Source organism: Aquarana catesbeiana, linkage group LG01 (assembly GCF_042186555.1).
Source record: "Aquarana catesbeiana isolate 2022-GZ linkage group LG01, ASM4218655v1, whole genome shotgun sequence".
Lineage (NCBI taxonomy): Eukaryota > Metazoa > Chordata > Amphibia > Anura > Ranidae > Aquarana > Aquarana catesbeiana.
The window spans coordinates 767,145,771-767,167,901 of NC_133324.1; the positions used below are offsets into that span (position 1 = coordinate 767,145,771).

Genomic DNA, 22,131 nt, shown 5'->3' on the forward strand with positions numbered 1-22,131 from the left:
GAACCTGCATATTCGGTATTAAAGGAGAAGCAGGGCCAAAGCTCTTTTGGCCCCATTTCTGCTGTGGATTACGGGAATGCACTTAGTTCTGCATTCCTGTGATCTGTATTCAGCCAACAGCTGGCTAAAGTCCATTGTCAGCTGGTGTCACTCAGCCAGTCCATGCTCTGGAGAGATCACGACTTTAATGTCCGGATCCACCCAGATGCCTGACCGGCAGCTGGCTCAGTCTCTCAGCACACCGCAGAGAGCCTGAGCCAGCTGCTCCTGCCCCCTCCACAGTCTGGCACTCCAGTGAGCACTGGAGGGGCAGAGCAGAGAGACAGTGATGGTCAGTAGCCAGTTTTCTGCTCAGCGACGAAGGAGAACTGAGTGATCTGCAGCTTTTGAATGCTCAGTTCTCAGTCTTAGCGATTCCAGGGGACAGATACAGCATCGGGCTGATGCTGCATCAACCTAGTTGAGTATGTATGATTTTTTTTTTTTTTTATCTCACACTTCTCTTTTAAATATTTATTCTATGTAAATATTTCTATGGTGTGCTTTTACTAATGAACAATTTATATTTTCTCCATCATTTATCTTCACTTTCAAGTTTAACAATTGCTGCCCAGCCAATTGCTCTACCTCAAAGCCTGTCTCCCAGCTTATGAATTCAAATAACTATATCACAGAAACCCATAGCTGTTGTTTTAAATTACTGTACAGAGCTTTATTAGTAGATACTGGTAGGTGCTTAGAAGCTAGGGAAGAGTGAGTAAGGTCAAGCAGTTGACCAGGCAGTAATTCAGACTCCTAAGATTTTGACTACTGACTCTCAAGCTGAAGAACTATATTCAGACAAAGCATGTAAGGATATAAAAGTGTCAGTAAAAAATAATAATTGTCAACAATATACAATTTTATGCACCCTCTATTTTCATACAAAAAGTGTACAGCAAAAAAATGTGTATATTTCTGCAGGTATCATGTGTAAGCAAACCTTGGTGAAAGAAGGAGAAGAGAATCTAGAACTGGACCCATCTTGACGACACAAATAAGATGTAGGGCTTTGGACCTGTTAACAGATATCAGTTTTTAGTCATCTGAACAGTAAACATTTATTTATATACAGTATAAAAAGTAATAAAGGATAATTTAAGATAAGCTATGTAAAATACTCAATTTGATTGTAGCCGTATTAGTGCAATTGTGACAGAGAAAATTGAGTACTGTCCGTGATACTTTTTTTATTTGCACTAACATACAATTTTTCAGGACAAGCTTTCGGGGTATGTCCCCTTCTTCAAGGTCCAAAATCAGTACCGAATCAGTACTGCTTGGACCTTGAAGAAGGGGACATACCCCGAAAGCTTGTCCTGAAAAATTGTATGTTAGTGCAAATAAAAAAAGTATCACGGATAGTACTCAATTTTCTAAAATACTCAAAAATCTTTAAAGGAAATCTACATCATGTGTATGTTAGCAGAAATAATTCTCATTTAAGGTGTGTTGCAATCTTTACTGACTTTAAGAGTAAAAGTGACCTACCTGACGGACAGGAATAGAAATTGGCTGCATTATTGCAGTGGTTATTCCACATTTTGGTGATGATGGTCCTATGGTTAGTGAAACTGATGTTGTTTTCTTTTGAGCTCTAAAAAAAATGAAACAGATGTGTGTTTTCATTGTAGGATTCTGCAGTACCGGAGATCCAAGTATCACAGCCAAGTTAAAAGTAAACATAAACAATATATATATAATCAGCAGAGCAAGAGCCCAGGTAATTTCATATGTTTGCCTTACAGGTAATTTACAATATGTTACTCTCAAACTTTCTAAAAAGGTAAAATGCAGCGCTTAGAAATCATAAGTGTTCACAAACACCAAAACACAGAATAACAAAATCATAAAGGTGAAAGTCCATAAATCCTAGGATACACCCAGGGCGCGTAGCCAAATGATTAGCAGGTGAACTAAAGTCCTCCACCGATACACAAGCACACCGGGCCTCTTACCCCAAGGTATGGACCACTAGATTATAGGTGGTCATGCAAGCTTTCCAATAATCCTCTGGTCAGTCTCCACTCATCAATGATAACATCCGGATAAATCCTGTTGGTCCCTCTGGGATATTCCCTCCATGAGTCACATGTATCAGAATGAGAACAGACAACGCCTCATGGTGCAGTATATCAAGACAATCAAAGGCCATTTATCCACAATAAAGCCTTTGATTGTCTTGATATACTGCATCAAGCGTGGTGTGTTCTCATTCTGATACATGTGGCCTGTGGAGGGAATATCCCAGAGGGACCAACAGGATTTATCCGGAAGTTATCACTGATAAGTGGAGACTAGCCAGAGGATTATTTGAAAGCTTGCATGACCACCTATAATCTAGTGGTTCATACCTTGGGGTAAGAGGCCCAGTGTGCTTGTGTATCGGTGGAGGACTTTAGTTCATCTACTAATCATTTGGCTATGCACCCTGGGTGTATCCTAGGATTTATGGACTTTCACCTTTATGATTTTGTTATTCTGTGTTTTGGTGTTTGTGAACACTTATAATTTCTAAGCGCTGCATTTTCCTTTTTTATATATTTAGTTTATTGTCACCAGCAATATATGCTTTGTAGAGCCTAAGTGCATTAGCTTTTCTTCCTGTTGTTTACTCTCAAACTTGCAAAGTTTCACATCTGGATATTGACAAAGTTATGCATGTGTGACCATTGTTCAGTGTTGTTTTATTACAGGCATAATTCAAAGGTTGAGGAGCTATCAACTGCCCTGTACGGCACTATTATCCATGACCTTCTTTTGCCACCTCTTAAAAGCTGCACTCAAACCAAATGTATTTCAATTTTAGGTGGAATCTGGTGGGCAGGATCTACAACTGTTTTTTTTACTATCTTTTGATGACCCCAGTGATGAAATTCCTACCCACCTTAGAGTTTTGGGAGTTCATGCCCATCTGGAGGGTGTTGCCAACCAACCTGTTGCATATTCTTATCATATGAAATGCATTAAAAACCAACAGGGAAAGTGAGAGCCCTTTATATTGGCCAGAACGGCTCAAGAAATCAACCATAGAGATCTCACCACCAAAGTCACATAACAAACCTTCCCACTCTGTGTCAGGAACCTTCAGGTGCCATTGCTTACTTTTAGTGTCACTTTTACCCTACCCTGAGCTCTGCTGCTGCTTTGACAATTTGCTGGAACTTTCTGTTAAGGGTCTGAGCGTTGCATTATGAGAAAGCAGAGGGCATACCTGGATACTCTGGGAATTTGACTGAGCAACAATGAGCACTAGAGTGACACTAAAGGTAAGTTTAAGCACTGCAGAGCCCCTAAGAAATGATGGATTTAGTCTAGTGTTTTGGTAATATATTGTGGAGGGTTATAAAAAACAATTATATCAATATTGTTAATATTTAAAGGCTCTATATCAAAATCAAATGTGTCATTGTTACAGTCAACAACAAAAATTTCATTTGCCGTTTTCACAGTGCTGTTTAGGCAATGAGAGAAAAAAATGTATGGTTGTGATAGACACTTTTTAGATATGACTGTACCTCTAATCTGTACTGTACACGATTTATTACTGTACCTTTCCTGGACAGGATTCATTTAGTACATTTACAGAATATTACAGTAAGAGAAAACTAATAAAAAGTGTGAAATGTGGTCATAGCTGGCATATGTTATCACCTCTTCATTCACTGCTTACTGTGTATGAGGCTTTCCGATAAAGGCTTCTCTCTGCAATTTCTCACACAGAGGAGAGATCTGCATCAGTGACAGGTTGCTGATTAATCTACTGACAGCTCCCCTTGCTCAACATCTGCTGTTGAAGTTTCCGACTGTTCAAGTCTGACTGCAGGCACCTGAATCACTGCCTCTGTGTGTCTGATATGTACTTGTTTCTAGCATTCTGTATATGGAGACAGACTGCCCTAGGCTGGAAACAAGCCAGTCACACCTCATGTCAGTCTGAAAGGGATATGCTTTGAGCCATACTTTTAACTGTTTGCTACAAAAACCATTTAATATGGATAAGGTATATTTCTGCATTTGTCATCCTCATGAATAATGTAAGAAGGCTACCTGGACACTAAATAAACTAAATAAAAAAAAAATGGGTATTACAGGTTTCAAACAACAACACAAATGCACATTGCAAAAGCTTAGGTTTTAAAAATGTATAATCTTAAAAAAAACATGCTGCAAGGAACATACCATTAACACATATACTATTGTAAATAGCTATTCATTTGTCTTTGATCATTTGTGGGGGTATATACTGACATGGGTGAGAGGGGACATGTGTTTGTACAGCTAATGTATGTTGATTTTATTCACAAATACTGTTTTGCATTTAAACAAAGGGCTACCCTTCATCAGCATCATAAAGATATCCCAAAGGACTTGTTGTGTCCAAGGAAATTTAAACCAGGTCAAAAGAAGCCCCAGAAAGCTCATCCATAGAACTTAAGTAATAGCAAATCTGTGATTTAAGTTCAATTCCAACACATCCTATAGGAACCCTTGGCTAAAGAAACATTTCTTAGTTCACCCAAAGCACACATACCACTCCTCTGCTTCTTCACACTTTGAGACCCCCTACTTCACAACGACTATATCAATCTAGAACAACTCTATGGAAAGCAGAAGTGTCACTTATTGCTTCCGTAGAGAACTAAGCAGAGGTTAAGTTGCAAAGATAGATATTATGGACACAGAGGAGAGGAGAGTGAACCAGGTTCTGACAAAAGTATAGTGCAAACCAGCGGTCTCCAAACTGCAGCCCTTTTGATTGCCTTTATTCGGACCTTGGGGCACTATTCCATTCAATGACACCAACAATGGGACACTATTCCTCCCACTGATACCAGCAATAGGGCACTATTCCTTCCACTGACACCAACAATGGGGCAGAATCCCTTCCACTGAGACCAACAATGAGGCAGAATTCCTTCCATAGACACCAATGATGGGGCAGAATTCCTTCCACTGACACCAATGATGGGGCAGAATTCCTTTCACTGACACCAACAATGGGACAGAATTCCTTCCACAGACACCAATGATGGGGCAGAATTCCTTCCACTGACACCAACGATGGGCAGAATTCCTTCCATTGACCTCAATGATGGGGCAGAATTCCTTCCACTGACACCAACAATGGGGCAGAATTCCTTCCACTAACACCAACAATGGGACAGAATTCCTTCCATAGACACCAATGATGGGGCAGAATTCCTTCCACTGACACCAACGATGGGGCAGAATTCCTTCCATTGACCTCAATGATGTGGCAGAATTCCTTCCACTGACACCAACGATGTGGTAGAACTCCTTCCATTGACATCAATGATGGGGTAGTATTTTTCCCACTGATACCAAAAATCGGGCACTATTCCTCCCACTGACAAAAAAGATAGGGCATTGTTCACTCCCACTGGACGCCAGGGCATTTTCTACTCTGACTAGTACAGGATAATTAAAAGCCATTGCCCACTACCCTGAAGAGTGAAGAATAGTAAACTGGCCCTTTGTTTAGAAAGTTTGGAGATCCCTGGTGTAAACAAATATATTTCTTGCACTCAAACATGTATTGTTGTCTATTACAAAATGGGAAGAGAATCAGAGGAGACACTATAGGGGGCCCCTTACCATTGCATCCATGCCATTGGATTTTTACCAGCTTTTTTTGTCTACTGGCCTATGTTTTTTTGCCAGTGCACAGATTATTCATTAGCACTTGGAATAAATCATTTCTGCCTACATGCACATCTCATTAAATTATCTGCAAAAATTTTAACTGGGTAAATAAAGCAAATGAAGATGAAAACATTCACTGTGTTTCAATGGATAATCCATAATTAACATAATTTGCTTAATTCCAGTAAGCAGAATGTTTACTCACTGAGGCATTGTTCCAGGATTTGGTTTGTAAGTAAAGTCCTCACTGTCAGAGTCAGAGGAACTGGCACCTGAAATAATAACAAGGAACATTACATACTTTCCCAGTCAAGCATAATAAAAGCCATCGTGTATGAAGTGTCTCTTTATATGGCTTTCTGTACCTATCTTCTAGCAGCCTGTCAGAATCGCCCTTTCCTGCTGTTAGGGCACTGAGTGGTCGCTGGAAAGGAATTACAGACTGCTCTTCCATCAGACACTTTATATGTGAGGCCTTGTGTATGAAGTAGCATTCTGAAAGTGTATTTTCACTTTTACAGCCACATTGGGATAACAATTACCTTATATCTGCAACATATTCATGTAACTTAAAACATTTTAAAAATTGTGGCTCACCATTTTGAATGCTCCAATGTAAAAACTTCAAGACTGGACAAATGTTAAGTTCTCTTTGTTTAAAAGTAGAGCAGTATTATAATTAAGCATTTCTGTACTGTGCTGGCAGATCTCATTATCAGCTGTGAACTAGATTTGAACACTATCTATGTTCTAACAAAGATTTAGAAGCTTGCCATCTGCAGTAAATGCTTGCAGTATACCATGATACATTCTCCTAAGAAACATCTAAAAAGGTAACGCTGTGTGAATGGGAACATATAAGAAACACTAAGTGGCAAAATTTTAAATACACTTTAAGTATAATGGAAATATAGAGCACAGTAACCCAAATATAAGTAATTAGTATACAGCATAACAATACAATTTCATCGATTTAACTTTCCCTTTGTTTGAATCTTGTTGTATATTCTTTTTTCCTGTCACAAACTATTATTTACCTTAGCTATTATGTATTATGGCCTTTTAACTTGGTGAGCATATCATTGTTGTTATGAACTCCTTCTAAAGACTTAAAATGTCAGTAAAAACAAACTTTTTTCTTACAGTTTTGAATAGAGTAAGGAAGGGTCATATCCCAATCTCTGTTGGTTTATTTCTTTTTTACATCTGTGTCCCCTTGGGGAGATTTCACTTCACTTCCTGTCCCATATCCAAAAAGAGAAAATCCCTTCAAAGTGAGGGAATCCTGGGGTGTCACCAGAACTAGTGTCCCTATTAGAAGATTTCCCCTCAACTACTCTTGTGATGTCCACCCAAAACTTGGTCATTTATTTTATTTTCACTTTCGGTGGATTCTTGGTCACACTGCAGTGCACTGCAGTGACCCACAAGAGAAGCATGGCCAAAAAATGTTGGCCACACACGGAATGAATTTTGGCTGGATCGCGATGTACTGATCGAAATTTACTCCATGGGTGGCTATGTAGACATCCTCCCACCTGGCATCTTTTGCATGAAAAATTGAAGAAGCCAGGCAGAGAATCATTGATCTGAACAGCAGATGCATCCAGTCAGAATACAGTAACTAAATCAGGAAATTCGTCCATCCAAGCTGTTTAGCAAGGGTAGAGGAATCTGTATATTTTTTACCTGTGGACTGAATGAAAAAAATCAATGTATATGGCCAACTTTACAATCCAAAACATGTTGTCAGGTAGACCTTGCAGTGAGAAAACAAAACAACACTGTGCAACACGACTATAGAAAGGCAATGCCTACCTACATATGTAATCAGACAACATGGCTGTCACATATATTTAATTACAAACTATACAAAATACAATTAGCACAATCTGACAGGACTCTATATATTAATCCAAACTCTTTTACAGGTATAGAAAAATAAATAGAAATGCTACATTTCATCTTTAATATTATCTGTTTATGAAATAATATTTTAAATGACTTTGCAGATTATTGTCCATCAGCAGACAATCTGATCCTTACTTTCATTGTCTAACCTGCACTAGAAAAATATACCTGGAATCTAACTGTTTGCTATGGACAAAGCAGACTCTGCTCCTGTTTTACTTGAGGCCTTGTTATTGTTTACAGAAAAAAATGAATATAATTGGATGAATATACGCACAAGGTTTTCATCCACATTGCCCACCAAGAAACTGCAATGTGCTTATGAGCACATAAAACATTACCTTCTACAAACACTTCAGCTGAAGATGTGTCAGAGTCGAGCCAATTGGATGCCGTACAAGTATAGCGCCCGGTGTCGTCCTCGAAGGCCTCAGCAATGACAAGCACTTGAAGACCGTCGCTCTCTGAGGAGATGTTAATGTCAGGTGAGTTATGCAGCTCTCTTCCTTCGCAGAACCACCTGGAGATATACAAGCATCTCAGATATTTAAAGTGCATGTGAGGGGGGAGGAGAGGCTAAGGGGTAAAGGCACACACAAGTGAAAGAAATTTCGTAATGGAGAAACTAGTAGACTATGACAGGTCTGACTATGACTGAGTCATTAACCTGATGGATTCAAGAAAAATAGATTTGAGCTCTATCAATGCTTTGTACTTTAATAATAAATAAACTTTAAAGACAAGACAATTTGTTTTTAAATGCGTCTGTATAAGGAAAGGCGGATTAATGAGCCCTGGTGTGTGGTATCTTCTGGGATAATCTACACGGCTGTTATCTAGGCTTCAGCAAGAATCTTCCTTATTACATAATTACATTATTATTATTATTATACAGGATTTATATAGCGCCAACAGTTTATGTATCGCTTTACAACTTGAGGGTAGGCAGTACAAATACAATACACTTTAATACAGTAGCAATCAGAGGGCCCTGCTCCTTAGAGCTTACAATCTCAGATACATTATTATAATAGCACCCCAATAACTGATATATTCCACTTTACAATCACTGGGACCCACAGAAACCAGAGAATGCAGTAAAGCTCCAATGAAAAGCATTTTAATACAGTATAACATATGGACGATAGACCGAAATTATTTTTTATTGTCTGTTCATAAAAACAAGTAAAACAAGCAAAAAAAGCACAGCAAAATAAACGTTAATATGTGTCATATATGTATTTAGCCTTGAACAAAGCAACACCTTCACTTAAAGTGGTTCTAAAGTCAGAAGGTTTTTTATCTTAATGGATTCTACTGTATGTATTAAGATAAAAAACCTTCTGTGTGCAGCAGCCCCCCTCAGTCCTTAATAATTATCTGAGCCCCATCTTGATCCAACAATATTGCACGAGAGTCTCAGCTGTAGGGGACTCTCCCCCCTCATTGGCTGAGACAGCAGTGGGGTGCTAATGGCTCCCATTGCTGTCAATTAAAGCCAGTGAGCCAATGAGGAAAGAGAGGGGATGGGGTCGAGCCAGGGCTTTGTGTCTGAATGGACGCACAGAGCAGCGGCTCGGCTCGGGTGCCCCCATAGCAAGCTGCTTACTGTGGGGGCTCTTGGCAGGAGGGAGGGTCAGGAGCGCCGGTGAGGGACCCGAGAAGAGGAGGATTTGGGCTGCTCTGTGTAAAACTGCTGCACAGAGCAGGTAAATATAACATGTTTGTTATTCTTAAATGAAAAAAACGAGACTTTAGTATCACTTTAAAGAGCAACTCTACTTTTGTTGAAAAAAAAGCATTCACATCTAGGTGATTTATGTACATTGCAAGGATTTTAACAAACTTTGTTGCAGATTCCTACCTTTTGTTGCTATGAAGAAAATGCTGTCTGTTTGTGTCAATTTACAAAGAGAATGTAAATAGGAGTGACTTTTTCATTAGTAATCAGCTGATGCACTTGCAGTGTTCTAATGAGAAAAATGGCAATGTCTGAATCCCTATAGTAGTGATTAACCATTTCGGAGTATCTCATCAAAAATTAAATTTTGCAGATGGTGCCCAACACCTGACTTGTATCTTTGTGCAAATTTCTGGGAATATCAGTAAGCCAATCACACAAGCAAGAAATTACATTTCTGGGGTTGTTCTGTACATCAACTGTGTACAGAATGCCTCCTTGCTGCCATATTGCATTGAATTGCATTGCACCAAATGCCATATTGCATTAAAAAACTCTCAGCACATCATGCTCAGTCTCAGTGGATAATGAAGGAGAAGCAGCACAATAGTGAGTCATCTCTGGTCACTCTGCTTTCCACTGTACAAGTGCTGCCACTCCCTGACCCAGTCTTGGTGCTGCAGGTCAGAAGGGGTTGATATCAAGACAGAGGTAGTTATGCAGGATAGTTATGCATGATGTATGTAAAATGTAATTGTTTTTAAAGAATACATAATAACATTAAAGTAGAATTCCGGGTATGGCAATTTATACATAGTTATGTTGGTTCATCTTGGACCAAAGTAACCACGTATCTACCATACCTGCCCGAAGCCCCAGGTACCTGGAATCTCTATAATAGACACTGCTACTTCCGTGATCTCCACTTGGTTCTGGGCACCGTGCCAATCGGCTGCTCTGCTGCATTCTGAACATGGAAGGTCAGCCTGTTTGCACAGGCGTCATTCAGAGAACGCTTTGCATTTTCAAAATGTTCTCTGATTGGACAAGTTAGAGAGCATAATGTCACTGCTCCACCTCTCCATCTTTTCCAATCAGACAAAGCTTTGCACTTACTCAGAAAATGGAAAGCGTTCTCTGAATGGCGCCATTGTTGAGCGACTGCCCTCCTTTGTTTGGAATGCAGCAGGCCAGCCACGCAGCAAGAGATCTGATCTGGAAGTAAGTGTTGATCACTGGAGTAGTGGTGTCTATTATAGTGATTTCCAGCTTCCAGAAACATTAGCCAGGTATGGTATACAGTATATGAGGTGTGACAGACCAGTTGACTCCGTTTTTATGGATTGGTAAAAGAAATAACATGTGTATGCGTTGTGCTGTTGATGTAAAATGAATGACATGAAACTGGAGCAGCAGATTAACTTCAAATTTTGCGTGAAAATTGGAAAAAATGTGAGTGAAACTTTAACTTTGTTACAAGGGGCTTATGGTGAACATTCCACAAAGAAATAAAGTGTTTTAAAATGGCATAGCCGGATTAAGGAGGGGCAGAAAGATGTTTATGATGATGCAAGAAGTGGGCAGCCAAATTGCAAAGGAAGGATGCAAATGTGGACAGGGTGAAAACCATTGTACGCTAATGCTAGTGTGTTCTTTTGATCACAGGGGGATAGTTCACTATGAATTCATAGACCATGGTACAACAGTTAATTAACACTGGTACTTGGAAATTTTGAAAAGGTTACAGGAATCTGTTCGGAGGAAAGACCTGAACTCTGTCCTTACAAGTGGATTCTCCACCACGACAATGCTCCTACAAATTTGTTTTATTTTTTTACAGTCCATTCCGGGAATTAAATTGTCACACCCTTTCCCCTCTTTCTAGTCTCTTTTCAACTGCAGAGAGAACATCACAGACCACACATTAGGTAATAAACTCCACAGTGCAGAAATGGGTGAGTGAAATTAGGGTGCTTTAATAGGTGGTAGTAGCTGCAATGGAACTGAAGACATTCATCACACATCACAGAACAGTCATATAGTATATAGCGTAGTTCAACTAGGAAAAAAACATGCACTTTATGTCTAACAGAAAAAGGGACTGCAGCTCATTTTTCCACATTGGATTTGGAAATTGACACTAAAATGCAGCTTTTAGCTACGGCTGTTGGGTAAAGCTGGTGATCCAGGTAGGGAAAGTGTCTAACTACAGTATATAATTCAACTTCCTAGCATCTAAAAAAATTGGGCTGGGCAATGGCCTTTAAACGAATTGCCCAACATCTGATAAATGATGACGTAGCTGAAGGTAGCAAGTGGTATGTGAGAAAAAGAGTAAAGGAAAGCCAGCTGACCCTTTCTGGGTGCTCCAAATTTAGTGCCCCCTCAGTTTGATTTTTTTGGCCAGCTTTGTCCTTTAGATCTTATTAGGGTGGCGGGTTGCAAAGGTTGGTGCTTGAGGAAGTAACAACACCTAACTTTGCCCTGCATTTTTCTTTGCATTTGCTTAGTTTGTGGCTTATGCAGGTAGTCATACCCGTGTTTCTTGCACTACTTGCATTCCTAGACCTTTACGAATGTTGTTCTTAACCTATAGAAATGATAGTTCTATTCAATGATATTTATATTCTCTGTAATGTCCATTTCATTGTATGTCTGGTGTTGCTATAAAGCAGTGAATAAGCAAAGGAAAAAAAAAGAACAAAGAGAAAAGAAAAGCCTGCTCTGTATGGACTCCTAATGAGGAACAGAAATATAATTTTGACTAATTAATCAAAGATTTGGTACAACACCAATAAACATAGATACAACACCAGCATAGTTGAGACCAAAAAGACTGGTTTACCAGGAGTATGACCGCAATCTATAAGCTAAACAACATTGTCCTACCAAAAATATCATTTATTAGCCTTCATTTGACTACAGTTAGACATTACAAAATGTATTATGTATTTTAAGACATATGGGTCTTGGATTTAGTGTACCCTGGAGGATGAGGAGACAGAGTACAACATGCAAATCTTTCCAGTTAAGTAGAAGATAATAATGGAGCCAGGGCGGTGAGTCCTGATGATTAATCCATATCATGTTATTATCAGATTGTCTCTGCTGTATGTTTTAGTGAGAATAGCCAAATGTTTTAGCACCAAAAAACTGAAGCATACATTAACTAACATTTTTTTTAACTAAAGCTGAAAAGTGTTTGTATCTCCTGCTAAAACTGATAAAAATGTTTGTTAAAATGAATAAAAATTATACTTCCCTAATTTTAATAAGCAAGTAAAGAAATAAAGATCAACAAATCTATGGTCTACCAGACCACTAAATATCTATTTATTCTAGACAGATGTGTATCCATAAGCCTATAATTTAAGTTGTTGATGAAGAACATTTATAAATAAAAAATTCATTATTCCCTCTCTCTAATTCTAGATAACACTCCATGATCCCCTTGTGTGAAACCCTGCTCTATACATTTAAACTGGACCTTTCCCTCCCAAACTTAAAAACCTGATACCTAAACATCTGGAATATTTATTTATTTTGTACTTACAACTTTATGTATTTTACTTCTAGGTATATTAAGGCCTTGGAAGGTCATATCATTAGTGCCTTTGTTGCAGATAAAATTTGTAATCTGCAAAATCTTGTGAGCTTTTGTAAAATCCTGCAAGATTTTTATGGAAAAAGCCTTTTGTACAGATGACGTACGATTACTGCACCTGGGGTCAGAGCTAGTGCTATTATAAAATTTTTGTTTTAAGCTGGAATTTTTTACTCAAAGACAACTTCTGCATCCGTGGCGCAGTTCACCGATATACAGTTTGATCATCAGTGGACAGCAGAGAATAAAAAAAAAAGCCAGGCACAGATGATGCTTTTCTTTAAATGGTGTTGCAGGTTTCCAAAAAAAACTTTGAGGGGAGCAGATAATGGAGACTGGGCAGAAATTAAACATAAGGGGCAACTAAATAAAAATAACGTTATTGGTTTTAATACCAAAACTACATTGGTGTGTTCAAGAGGACGGTCCTCTTTAATTGCATGAGGTACTACCAGTCACTGAGATTCTGATACCAGAGTATTACATGGCAGAAGGCTAGATTTTGTGTCTGGTTCGAAGCCTGGTATACAGCCTGAGATAGTATGACTGGTCTTTCCTAGGCACAGAAAAGCAAGTACTTGCAGGAATCGCCAACACCAATAATAAAATGATAGTTCTTTCAGTTGCTTTCTTTGAACTGACTGGCTACGGCAAGGTGAGGACAGAGTGGGGAATAGATCGCTGGAGGAATTTCACGGCAGTGAATTTGTACCAACCCACCAATCAGACTCAAAAGTTCAGTCTCTGGGTGTTAGAGAACCACGACAGGTTTGAATCCGGTGGCTCTAATACTATACTATTGGTTTTTAGTACTGCTTTGATACACATGGTGCAGAGTGTAAAGCTTGTCACCTTCCATCCAATGTAAAATTTATGGTAGAGTCCTGATGCAGAAGTTCATCCGTAATATAACATAACATCTATTAATTAATGCTGCTGTTTAATTCATTTTCCTAGGTGCACAGCATACACTATTTGAATTTTAAACACTATACAATGACTTACTGTATAGGCCTTGCTTTGATTTTAGGATAATATGTAGATTACATAGATATAGATTACCTGAACTTATTATTCAGGTAATAAGATCCAATGTAGACAGCAAATCTATGAGGGAGAAAATTACAGAAGCTCAGATGAATGTCTACCTACATGTTTTTTTTTTTTTTTTTTTTTTATGTCAAGGGAAATTAGGATAATTTAGCATGGACAACTAAAGTATTCAGGAAATGAAAAGTACCATTATTCAGAAGTGATTGAAAAAACAGTGCTATTTGTGGAGTGTGTCTAGATTTCCAAGCATTACAAGCTGGGATTGGAGCCTAGCAGCAGGGTTGTTGTGCTGACCAAGAAAAACAGATAATGGAGCCAGTGCTTGTTCCAGATTACAGTTGTCAGCTTCTGTGTGTCCCAGGTGAGGCCTTCCTATCCCAGCAGCCTGCACAGCAGCAGTAGTGCTTCTATATGATAAGAGTTCTGGCACTACAATTATAAAACCACACAATAGGGTTACTTTTTATTAAACTCTGTGTACTTCTCATTTATTAATCTTCCTGATTACCCTCTGCATTTTAGCTATGTATTCAAATCATCAACAGTACAACATAGCTCCGTTATTTTTTAATTATCTGCAGCAAGTAAAAGGCCTATGGGTTATCAGTTATTCTCTGTGGAGATGGTTCACAGCTCCACTCCAAAACGCTTGAAGCCAGAAGCTCCAAAACACCGGAAGCTCAAACAAGTTCTAGAACTTTTTTTAGGCAGATTACAGGCATTTTTCTGTTTTTTACATTGGTAACCTTTTCACCTGTTCAACCCTGATAGGTTTACTTCCTCTTTGTTTCCCTGCAAAGGTAAAGCATAATGGGCTACTATGCATCGCATAGCAATGTCACCGCTGTCCCCTCTGCTACGGAGCGTCCATCTTCTTTCCGGGTATCGTGGCTCCGGCGCTGTGATTGGCCGGAGCCACAATGACGTAACTCCCGTGCATACGCACAGAAGCCGCCACTAACGGCATATCACCGTTAGCAGCAGCATGCTCAGTGCGCCTGCAGGCCGCTGTCTACGGCACATGCGCCATAGACAGCGGTGCCTGTCTTTTTGCAAATATCTCCTAAACCGTGTAGGTTTAGGAGATATTTCTTGGACCTACAGGTAAGCCTTAATCTAGGCAAAGTGGTCAAAGTGGTCTGTAAGGGTTTACAACCATTCTAAGGATCCTCTTGCAACCTCTGGAGGAACCCTAGGGTTCCACATAACCCTGGGTATGAAAGGCTAGTTTAGAATATCTATTTGGTGTTTATTGTGGCCTACATTGTAATCTCCCATTGCAGTTATTGGCCCCAGGAGATCTCCCACTGCTTCCTGCCCCTGTGACATCAGAAAAAAAATAATAAAGTAAAGGCACAGACATAGACATGTCTTAAAATGACTTAACCATTCCATATTGTACGAAAAAGTTTTTTGTGTTAGTGTCTCTATCTCCACTGGAAAACTTTTGATCAATTCCTGTTCATCTGACCCCCTACACTGGGACAGAAATTGAGGGTAAATCTTCCCTATTGGATCAAAAGCTGTAAAAACCTGACAGAGAAAAAAAGGGTTTTGGCTTTAATAATCCAATATGAAGTGCAATGATGATGTGTGAAGTATAGTAACCCAGAGCAACCATTAAGGCCTTATTCACATAGCCAGATCAGCTGTGATATGGTATACATTTTGCAGAAAATTGTGCAGAAAGGCAGTCAGGAAGCCTGTACAAAGCAATGAAAGGCTGACAGCGGCTGCAGCTATCCATTGGTGTTTGAAAGTAATCGCACAGGGAGCAATTACATGCAGTAAGCAAAAACACTGGTTACTAAAGACACATTTTCAAAACTCAGGTTTGTGAGCTAAACAAACTTTCATACGTGACCCCCATACCCTATTATAAAAGCAGCCATCTTTAGGTATGTCAGTAAGAACTCATTTGAGGCTCAGTCATATGGAACCCTCCCGTTTTTGCTTTTTGTTGATAAATCATATTCCATCAACCACTGTTGACAGGACCTAGCATGAGGACATGATACCAACAGCTACAATTATCCATGACAGATTGAACATCTTCTCCAACATATTGTATATTATTATTATTATTATTATACAGGATTTATATAGCGCCAACAGTTTACGCAGCGCTAACTACATTAGGGCAGACAGTACAAGTACAATACAATTCAATACAGGAGGAATCAGAGGGCCCTGCTCGTTAGAGCTTAAAATCTAGGAGGGAGGGTCAAGTTATACAAAAGGGTAATAGCTGTGGGGGATGAGCTAATGGAGAAAATAGTGCAGTTGTTAGATGGAGGCAGGATAGGCTTCTCTGAAGAGGAAAGTTTTCAGGGATCGCCTAAAAGTGGATAAATTTGGAGACAGTCTGACAGATTGGGGTAGGGAATTCCAGAGGATGGGCGAAGCTCGGGAGAAGTCCAGGAGGCGGATATGGGAGGAGGTGATGAGGGAGCTAGAGAGCAGGAGATCTTGGGAGGAACGGAGATGACGTTTAGGTTGGTATTGTGAGACTAGATTAGTGATGTAGCTGGGGGCACAGTTGTGGATGGCTTTGTAACTTATTGTTAGTATTTGAATTTAATTCGTTGGGCGAGTGGTAGCCAATGGAGGGATTGGCAGAGGGGGGTAGCAGACACAGAGCAGTTTGTAAGGTGGATGAGCCTGGCAGCAGCATTCATGATGGACTGAAGGGGGGATAGTCTATTTAAAGGTAAGCCAATGAGGAGTGGGTTGCAGTAGTCAAGGCGAGAGATAACCAGGGAGTGAATCAGGAGCTTTGTGGTTTCACTGGTTAGAAAGGGACGTAGTTTAGAGATGTTGCGGAGGTTGAGGCGGCAAGCTTTGGAAAGTGATTGGATGTGGGGCTGAAAGGAGAGTTCAGAATCTAGGATAACACCTAGCACCCTGACATGTGGGGACGGGTGGATGGTTTTGCCATTCCTCTTCACAGAGAAGTCAGGGGAAGAGGGAGGAAATATTTTAAGCTCGGTTTTGGACAAGTTGAGTTTGAGGAAGTGGTGTGACATCCATACAGATATGTCGGTTAGTAAGTTAGTGATGCGTGAGGAGACTGATGGAGTGAGTTGAGGGGTGGAGAGATAGATTTGTGTGTCATCAGCATAGAAATGATATTGAAAGCCGTGAGAGGCTATCAGCTGACCCAGGGAAGAGGTGTAGATTGAAAATAAAAGAGGTCCAAGAACAGAACCTTGGGGGACCCCGACAGAGAAGGGAAGAGGAGTGGAGGAAGTAGAATTGTAAGTGACACTGAAGGTGCGTTGGGATAGGTAGGATGATAGCCACTGAAGAGCACAGTCACGGAGACCGAGGGAGTAAAGTTTTTCGAGGAGGAGGGGGTGGTCAACCGTGTCAAAGGCAGCTGAAAGATCCAGAAGTAGGAGTACAGAATAGTGTCCGTTGGTTTTTGCAGTTAGTAGGTCGTTTGTGAGTTTTAAAAGAGCAGTTTCTGTGGAGTGTTGAGGGCGAAATCCAGATTGAAGGGGATCAAGAAGGTTGCTTTTAATGAGGTGGTCACTCAGTTGGTTGTAAATCAGGCGTTCAAGGAGTTTAGAGGAAAAGGGGAGCAAGGAGATAGGGCATAGGTTGTTAAGATTGGTAGGGTCCAAAGACGGCTTTTTGAGTATGGGAGTGACCAGTGCATGTTTTAGAGGATCAGGGAAGAAGCCAGAGGTGAGGGAGAGATTGAAGATGTGGGTTAGAGAGTGCAGGATGGGGTCAGAGGGTGACTGTAGCATTTGAGAGGGAATAGGGTCCAGGGGACAGGTGGTTAGGTGGGCGATAGAAAGGTGTTTAGCAACTTCGTCTGGAGTAGCAGATTTGAATAGGGGGTGTGTCCGTTGTACCTATTGACATGGGGTCTTAGCTGGGGGAGATACCTGTAGAGTGGAGATTTCATCACGGATTGTATCAATCTTGTTTTTGAAGTGATTAGCGATTTCCTGGACAGTGAGTAAGTCAGTGGGGGGAGGCGGTGGAGGACAAAATAGAGAGTTGAAGGTAGAGAAGAGTTTATGGGGATTGGATGAGAAGGTGTTAATAAGAGTTGTAAAATAGGTTTGCTTGGCAGTGTGGAGGAAAGAATAGTATTTTTGGAGGGCAGATTTGTATTGGTTGAAGTCTTTGAGAGACTTAGTCTTGTGCCACAGACGCTCAAGAGCGCGACTACGTTTTTTGAGAATTTTAGTGTCATCTGTTTGCCAGGGTTGTAGGGGTCGAGGCCTGATTCTGCATGTAGTGAGGGGAGTGAGCTTGTCCAGGGTGGAGGACAGAGTTTTATTGTAGATGGACATGGCTTGGTTGGGGCAGGACAGGGGAGAGATTTTGTCATAGAGGTGGTCAGTAGCAGAATAGAGGAGAGAGGAGTTGAAGTTGCAAAAGTTTCTACAGGTGATGGTTAGGCGATTGGAGGGAAAGGTGGTGGAAGACAGGGGGAGAGAGAAACTAATAAGGTGGTGGTCGGAGAGAGGAAAAGGATTGTTTGAGAAGTTGCATGGAGTGCATAGGTAAGAGAATACAAGGTCAAGGGTGTTGCCATCAGAGTGAGTAGAAGCCTGTACCCATTGCTTCAGGTCAAATGAAGAGGTTAGACTAAGAAGTTTAGAAGTAGCAGGAGTGTTTGTATTAGCAGGGATGTTGAAATCACCAAGAAGGATTGTGGGAATATCCGAAGAGAGAAAGTAGGGTAGCCAGGCAGAAAACTCATCAAGGAAAGTCGATAATGGTCCAGGGGGCCGGTAGATCACAGCAATTCTTAGGGAAGTAGGAGAGAATAGACGTATACAGTGGGCTTCGAATGATGAGAGTGAAAAAGAGGGAGGAGGGTGAATAACCTGGAAGGTGCTTTGGGGGGATAGGAGGAATCCCACTCCACCTCCCTTGCGTCCATTAGGCCTGGTGGAGTGAGTCCAGTGAATGCCACCCTGGGAGAGGGAAGCAGGAGAAAGGGTGTCATATTCGTGGAGCCAGGTTTCTGTGAGAGCAAGTAGATTAAAGGAATTAGTGACAAAGAGGTCATGAACAGCAGTGAGTTTGTTGCAGACAGAGCGGGCGTTCCAGAGGGCGCAAGAGAGAGGGAGGCTGGTGTTGGGAAGAAGAGGAATAGAGACTAAATTGTGTAGATTGCGACTACTGCCAGAGGGTGTAGGGTGATGGGTGTGTTGGGCACAGTTAAATAAAGGGGGCCCAGGGTTTGGGGAAATATCTCCAGCAGAAGAGTGAGGGAGATAATATGAGAATATGATTTGTATGAGGGGACATGCTTCAGTATCCTGGGGGGTATGTTAGCAAGTGGGCTTAGAGTTAGAAAGAGGTGATGAGTGCAGTAATAGGGGGAGGGGAGAAGTGAGGGTGATATGTACAGATTGTGGGGTGGAGCAGAGGGCTGTAGAAAAGAGAGTTTGAGGAGAGAGATAGCAATTGTGAAAAGGAGAGGTAAAGAGTGCATGTTTCAGAGAGGAAGATGATAAAATTAGGAAATTGGGTTACCTGTAGTCTGTTATAGTTTGCTTTGTGCAAATCGCTGAAGCGCAAGAGCAGAAGTGCCACTTATTTAAAGAACCCCACTTCTTTGGAAGAACCCCTGTATGTGCAGCCCCCTGTATGTGTTCCCTCGTAAGGAAGGCCTTGTTTTTATACTGTGTGTTGGGTGTGGGTTGAATCTGGCAATTGTATATTCTGTATTGTATATTCTGAATTGTCCCCCCCCCCCCTCACTGTTAGGATACTTAGAGGTAGGAATATGTACGTGTTGTTTTATGTTTGTGAGTAAAGAAGCCTAAACCACCTGTAAGGACCAAATCAGTCAGAAAGTCTTGGCAGTGTCATTTGCAGTGATGCCATTGGAGATATCAAAAAAGTAAACTCCTAGCCCCCTTGAGAGTTCCAGCTGTTTATTACAGGAGCTTGGATTGCTCCAATGACCAGACTGCGGTCTTATCTATTCTACTAAGTGAATGATGGAATTTCCCAGTCTCTGGAACACATTTAGATTGTGTTTTAATCATGCTCAGGGCAGTTAGAGAGCTTATTTACTCATGGGATGCTATTCAAGTGGCTGACTGCATCTTAGTTTTTATGGATAGAAGAGCTTTAAAAGACTCAACTGACCTTGTCCTGAGGCAACTATTGTAACACTTAAGTTACAATATGGTGTGAATTCATTTGGTCTCATGACACCTATTTATTACAGGGCTGCAACCAGGAAAACTGTTGAAGGATTTATACTGAACATTGTAAAGATTATCACAGTTTGGATTTACAGTTTGACATAGCAATGTGAGACAGGTAGTGGCCTGCATACCCGTTTTTACTCTATTACAAATAAAACAGCTGAAGTTAATAGCCATCATGTGTTTCTTCTGCAAAGCTCATTAAACACAATGTTTGTCTCATATTTCTTCAGCAGAAGAAAACCTCAATTTTATGAAAAACGATATCATGTGGAAACAAGGAGTATACTTTTCAGTAACAGCACACATGCCTACGCTTGCTTGTTGTTCAGGATAGTTTTATGTATGCCATGATGCCTTTTTTAAAATAACTTGGAATTTAGCTTCAGAACATATGGGTGATCCTCTGACATATCACATATCAAATACTTCCATTTGACACCTAGAGCACTTGTTGCATACACACACTTGTATGCCAGAATGTATGCCTCACGGCAGGCATGTCTGCTCACTATAAGTGGCAATCAAGGCTGCTTGACCTGGATGTTTATGCTTAAATTTAACCACCTCAATACTGGGGACTTTTACCCCTTTTTTGCCCAATTTCCAGCTTTCAGCACTGTCGCACTTTAGCCTCGTATACGCGATTGGATTTTCCGCAGACAAAACCTCAGACTTAGGCGTGTGCCTGGATTTTGTCTTGCATACAAATGGCAAGGAATTGTCGGCCAACAAACATGAACATACTGACGTACTACGTGGTTTTTCAGCTCTTTAGCGCCACCCTTTGGGCTCCTTCTGCTAATTTCGTGTTAGTAGAAGTTTGGTGAGTGTTGATTCGCCCTTTTCATTTAGCGCTTTTCAGTTTGCGCTTTTCATTTCGTGCTTTTCAGTTAGTTTCTGAACGGCCGTTCGTCAACCAGGCATGTTGCGGAATCGGAGGAGATAAAAATTGGTTGCTTTATTAATCATGACCAATTATGTCATATGCCTTTGCTGAGGGAGCTCCAGGAGAATAATCCAGATATTTGTCGGAATTAACTGCGGAGGACGGACACCTGCTTTCACCAACTCTTGGCATTGTTGACACCCTATATTAAGAAGCAGGACACATGCATGAAGCTTTTATTTTATTTTTTGGTTGAATAATAATGATTTCATTTGTTATATTTTCTATATTTTTGGATGCATAGAATGCACTTCTTGGTTACGTTCTATTGGCAGATAGCATGTCTATTTTTATTTATTTTCTTTTTTTAATGCACAATAAAAAAAATTTGTGGAGAATAATACTTGGCTATGTGTTTTACTTCAAATGACAGTTTGGGAATAGGCAGTTACATTTAAAAAAATACAATGTAAAATTGACAAGGGACACCAACATAGTTATATCTTTGATCTTAAAAACTACGGGATAATGGTGTTGTGGTAACTTGCTCAAATAATAAAAAAAAAAAAAAAGCATAATAATATTATTCTTGATATCAGTAGAAAAAAAAAGCCTTTGAAAATGTGTTTGCAATAACTTTCAGTATCACCAGCAAAGCAGCTTCATTATTATCCCATTAAAGAAGAAGAGAATGTGCGCTGCATTTCGAGATTTCATAATCTGCCACGTCACAAATGTTAGTTCTCCATTACGAATGCTAGTTTACAAGACCGACCGCTTCTGGCTCGTCCTTGCTTCCGAGCATGCGTGTTTGTACTTTGGACTTTTGTCCGACGAACTTGTGTACACACGCTCGGAAACAGATATTTGTCCACAGAAGATTTTAAACCCTGCTATCCAACATCCGATGGAGCATACAAACGGTCGGATTTTCCACCAACAGCCTGTCATCACACAATTCCCGTCGGAAAATCTGATCGTGTGTACAAGGCTTTTGAATGGCAATTGTGCGGTCATGCAACACTGTACCCATATGAAATTTTTTCACACAAATAGTGCTTTTTTTGGTGGTATTTAATTACCACTGGGTTGTTTTTTT

General features: G+C 40.4%; 1 protein-coding gene across 2 annotated transcripts in view; it reads right to left on the reverse strand.

Moving 5' to 3' along the window:
• Window positions 1-22,131, reverse strand: part of PALLD (palladin, cytoskeletal associated protein) — a 486,054-nt gene that overhangs the window by 273,660 nt on the left and 190,263 nt on the right. For both annotated transcript variants that reach the window (XM_073606212.1, XM_073606220.1), the window contains 4 exons: window positions 7,959-8,137; window positions 5,912-5,978; window positions 1,531-1,636; window positions 983-1,057 (listed from right to left, as the gene is read on the reverse strand). In XM_073606212.1, coding sequence (XP_073462313.1) covers window positions 983-1,057; window positions 1,531-1,636; window positions 5,912-5,978; window positions 7,959-8,137 — 427 coding nt within the window. The remainder of the gene's footprint in view (window positions 1-982; window positions 1,058-1,530; window positions 1,637-5,911; window positions 5,979-7,958; window positions 8,138-22,131) is intronic.